At 44.9% G+C, this 4,986-nt stretch overlaps 1 protein-coding gene across 2 annotated transcripts in view; it reads left to right on the plus strand.

Annotated features, from left to right (window-relative positions):
* The first annotated feature begins 1,218 nt into the window (after positions 1 to 1,218).
* Positions 1,219 to 4,986, plus strand: part of IFRD1 (interferon-related developmental regulator 1) — a 32,375-nt gene continuing 28,607 nt past the window's right edge. The window contains exon 1 of one of the 2 annotated variants that reach the window (XM_006859289.1): positions 1,219 to 1,568. In XM_006859289.1, the coding sequence (XP_006859351.1) occupies positions 1,478 to 1,568 (91 nt within the window). In that variant the 5' untranslated portion in view covers positions 1,219 to 1,477. Of the gene's footprint in view, positions 1,569 to 2,754; positions 2,801 to 4,986 lie in introns of those variants that run through there. The other variant, XM_006859290.1, reaches the window with a different exon arrangement.

The raw sequence follows: 4,986 nt of genomic DNA on the forward strand, positions 1-4,986 counted from the left end.
GATGAATGACTTGACCACTTTTAAAAATTATGGAACTGTTTGGCTCAATGAACTACAGAGAGGAACCATATATGAATTTGGACATACAAAAGGATGGTAGCGATGTGATTACATAAGTGTATACGGAAGTCAGGTGGAGGCACTGGTATGAAGGAAAGCATATCTTTTTGAGATATTGAGTTGATATGCTGCTGGGATTTCCAGGAAATGTGGTACACCCAGTGATGAAAATCAAGAGACGGGCTCAGGAGAGAGGTGGAGTGAGTGAATTACATACATTGGGGTGAGTCATTGAGTTTGGTCTATCATCAGAACCTAATAACAGGCCCTAAATACATGACAAATGTAACAAGGAAGTCAAAGCACCTGGGGGTAGGGAAGATGTGTGTATTCGTGTTTTGGGGTGAGGTTGGGGAACAAACGAAAAAATACTGTGATTACAGGTATTTAAAAATCATGTTTGTTTTACCAGCTGTTAATTTCTCAGAAACCAACCCTCAACTGAAATACCACCTCCCAACTGGCAAGTAAATTGTCAAAGGGCAGTCTTTGGAAACCTGACATTGAATTGCCAGACATTGCTCGTCTAGAATATAGAAATATACGAATTACACAACTAAGTGCATTAAAGCACACTCTGGGGTGTTGGGGACACATAGCTCAGAACCAAGAGTACAAGTGACAGAAATTCATGATCGCCAAATGAATTCAACAAGTAAACCCATGGTAATGTTCCCAAGGAGGGGTATGGCTGTGTCAGGGCTTTGGCCGCAGGGAAGGAGAGGAAAGGTTAAAGAGAAGACCAGCAGCTGGAGAAAGATGAGCAAAGCTGCTTGCGTAGGTCCCAGTTGGAAGCTGGCCCACGTCATCGAGCATACTCGCCCTGTTGCTCACTACCCGTGACCTCCGCGTACAATTCCAAGGAAGGGGCCTCCTTGACACAGGGGAGGGAGGAGTCATGAGAATGGAAGTTAAGAGAGTAGAAAAGCTGGTTAGAAGGAGCTAGAGGCTGGCGCCCAGTCGGCTACTACATTCCCCAGCATTCAGTGCGGCAACGAAGTCTTGCTCCCTGGAAGCTGATGGAACACTTGAGGCATGGGACTGGTAGTCGGCTTCACTGGCTGCCAGAAGTGGGTGTCTGGTGGGGCGATATATAGGGATTGGCTAGTGAGCGTTCGAGTCCCGCCTACTCATGGTGACGACAGGCGACAGTCTAGGTACTTAAGGCGTCGTGGCCTCGCCTGCCCCGCCTTAGCTCCCGCGCTAGAGAGAAACATGTATCGTTTCCGATCACAGCTCTTCACGGGGATTTCTGCTGCCGCCACCACCCACTCTCACCCTCGCCGCTTCTCGCCTCTGTTGTTAGTTGAAGACTCGCCTCTTAGTTGCCCGCCGCACAGACGCACGAGTAAAAAGTGCAGCTCCATCGGCTGATCCTCGCTAAGCTCCGAGTTCAGGCGGCACCGGGCGTCCCACGATGCCGAAGAATAAGAAGCGGAACACTCCCCACCGCGGTGGTAGTGGCGGTGGCAACACAGGGGCAGTTGCAGCTACTGCGGCTACAGCAGGTAAGTGAATATCCTCGCCACCGGCATCCCAGCCGCCAACCGGTTAGCGAGTCTCCAACCTAGCTCGGGCACAGTGGGAATTGTAGTTCTTTCTCCCTCGGACGTTTGCATATTAAGGTGCTTAACTTGGCTGGAGAACTACAATTCCCAGCGTGCTCTGGGGGAAGTGCATCGCGTGATTTGGATCTGGTGTGCGGACCTGACTTGGGCTGTGGGGGTTGGGAGGAAGCGAGTAGGTCCTTGGGCCTGAGAGTGGATCGGGACATGTGGTGGCAGGGAGGGAAACGAGCTGCCCTTGGAAGCCGCTGCGAGCTCTCCTATGTTCTTGAGGAAGGGTGGGACAGAGCTCGGAATTAGTAACCTACTGTCACTGGCATCTTGGAGTCCCGGCTCCAACATGGAGTTCGCGGGAATGCACCCGCCCAGCGTGTTAGGGAATGTCCGACCAGTTTGGACGGGATCTAGCCTTACGAGGCCTGAGCCTTGCCCGACGGGCCGGTGTGACGCAGATGTGCCGGCTCTGCATCTCTGTCCACCTGGCTGGGTGGAGGCATCGGGGACCCCAGCTGATGTCCCAGCCTGGCCCTGCTCCTACCCGCACATCCCGAGCCCCCAGTTCCACTGCGACGTCCCGCGCTCCTTTGTGCTGGATCCTGGATAGGCAGGGCTAGAGAAGAGCTCAGACTGCAGTTGGCTAAAAGTTTAGGGATGTTTGTGTGTGTGTGTGTGTGTGTGTGTGTGTGTCCCTAATGCCAAAAAATCTCAAAGTTTTCCTGATGGATGGGTGCAACATTAAATTTATGGTTCGCTACTTACTAACCATATGGTTAAGAAAAAGAAATGATTCCAAGCGGAAACTCCTTTCACGGGACACTCAACTAAATGCAAATTGAGTGTTAATGTATACTCCTAGTTATTGGTCGAGTTTATTAAATAATGACGATTCCTCAAACATTGCCTCATGATGACATTGAGAATGATATGAGTATATAGATCATTTTTCTTGTTGATGATGATGATGGGAGATCGGCATTTGAAAAGATATATAGTAACACTAAAACTTGTGATCGTAACCAAAACATTTAATAGGTCACCTTTGATTTCAGTGGAAAGCTCTTGATGTTCGTCAAGTTTATTCTTGATCAAGATGTAAAACAAGTTTTTTGTGACATCAGGTTCATTGGCGTCACCTTTTTCTTATCTGAAGTAAACATTTGAGTTCTATCTAGACGGTCCTTTTAAACTTAATGTTTCTTTAAACGATGAAGTTTTTTAAGTTGCTGAAATAGAAATAAATATAGAGAAGCAATAAGGTAAAGTAATTTTGAAAATAGTCATGCTACGAATGGTACTTGAAATCATAACAAAACAAAGCCACCCATTGGCAATCCATAAGATTCTGAGTCATGGCGATGCCATATGGTAGAGTAGAACTGTGCTACAGGGTTTTCTTAGCCCCGATCTTTCTAGAAACAGATTGCCAGGGCTTTTTTCTGCAGCACTTCCAATCGAATATGAACCACCAACCTTTAAGTAAGTGTTGGGTGCTGTCGGGTCAATTCCAACTCAGAGCAACTTCATATGATCGTAAAATTGCTTGCTCCGTAGGGTTTTCTAGGCAATCCTAATGGGAGCAGATTCCCAGGTCTTTTTCCCACAGAGCCACTGGGTGGGTTTGAACTGCCAGCGTTTCAGGTTAGCAGCTGAGCTTTGCACCACTAGGGCTCCTTTTTAGGTTAGAAGTCGAAGTGCGTGCAGCCTTTATTCCCTTCTGAAGTCCCCCTGGCAGATCTTTTTAAGTCTCCTACTGGGATTACCTTTCAGATTTTTACTTCAAGGCTCATTTGTAGGCAGCTCAACCTTAAGCCTGCTGCCTTTTTTATACTTTGTTTTCAGTAGAAAAGTTACTTTTAAACACTGAAGTTTAATATACAAAGGAAAGAGAAAATCATTCTTTGCTTATAAAGTTACATGTTTTGAAGATCTTTGGAATTATGTACTTTGTTGTTGCTAAGTGCCATTGAGTCAGATCTGACCCATAATAACTCTGTATAGGGTTTCCATGGAGCAGCTGGTGAGCTTGAACCACCGACCTTGTGGTTCAAACTGACTTTGCAGGTTAGTGCTTTAGCCCACAGCGCCACATCAGGAATTTTGTACCAGAACTAGTTAATTTTGATGAGTGGAACGTGGGGTGAGATTTGTTTTTGTGAAAAAAAGTTTTATGTGTAACTTTTAGTTACACATGCATTTATTACTTATCTAACAAAAATGCAAGTGCTGGAAAAGTATTACAAACTTGTGCTTATATTCAAGCCACTTTACTGTAATTTTAAATGACAAGAAAAAATAGAATTCAAAATTTGTTACACAACCAAGTTTGTCGCCTGAAGGAGTTTCCCTTTAAAGTTTTTTAAGTTGACGGTGAATACTCACTGTTATGTGCTGTGGAGTCAATTCCGACTCATAGCAAACCTGTATAGGGTTCCCAAGGAGTGTCTGGTGGGTTTGAACCACTGACCTTGTGATTAGCAGTCTAATGTTTATTCTACAGCAGTAATTCCCCTTGTTCATACCATGATCCACTGTTTCTCTGTAGCACCTCAAATAAATGTAACACGACTAACATTTTTGAAACATTGGAGAACTAGAGGAGGGAAAGCTAATAAAATGCACCTCTTAGAAAAGACAATGTAATTAAATATGGAAACTTTTCGGCTTTTGCTGTTTTGACTAGAATGCTCCATTCTGTGATTTTTCATTCATCCATGACCAAGATTCAACTCAGAGGGGCTTCCTTTATTCTCCTAGGCTGATTTATGTGCCTCTTTGACCACCTATGTATACCTCTGTCAGAGCTTAATTACACTTAAAGAATGGGCATTTTAAGGGAAGAAGAAAGATGTACTGCTAAGTACTAGCACCACCGCTAGCTGCTGAGTTGATGCCGAATCTTGGCGACCCCACTTGTGTCAGAGTAGAACTGTTCTCAGCAGGATTTCCAATCACTGTTCTTTTTGGGAAGTAGGTCACAGTCCTTTCTTCATGGTGTCTCTGGGTGGACTTGAACTTTCCTCCTTTTGGTTAGCAGTTGAGCATGTTAACAGTTTTGAACCACCAGTCTAAAGAGGACCATCACATGAACGCTACACACCAAGGTACTAGGCATTAATTTAAGGTTTTTGATATTCTTGAATATTTTTAACTTTCGTCTTGGTCTTGAGTCTTTGAGAGAACTCAGGGAAATATGAGGGAGGGCAGGCATCAAAAAGTTTGTGGGAAGTTTCCATTGTCTTTTAATTCTACTTTTCTGCAAACTAAGCCTCGTCATAGATTAGTTAAGAAAAGAGAGTTGAGTAAGAGCTGACATAGACTCAGATGACTAGCAAGAATTGCCCAGAGACTGTCAAGAATGCTT

This window comes from Chrysochloris asiatica, unplaced genomic scaffold, assembly GCF_000296735.1.
Source record: "Chrysochloris asiatica unplaced genomic scaffold, ChrAsi1.0 scaffold00032, whole genome shotgun sequence".
In the NCBI taxonomy this organism is placed as follows: Eukaryota; Metazoa; Chordata; class Mammalia; order Afrosoricida; family Chrysochloridae; genus Chrysochloris; species Chrysochloris asiatica.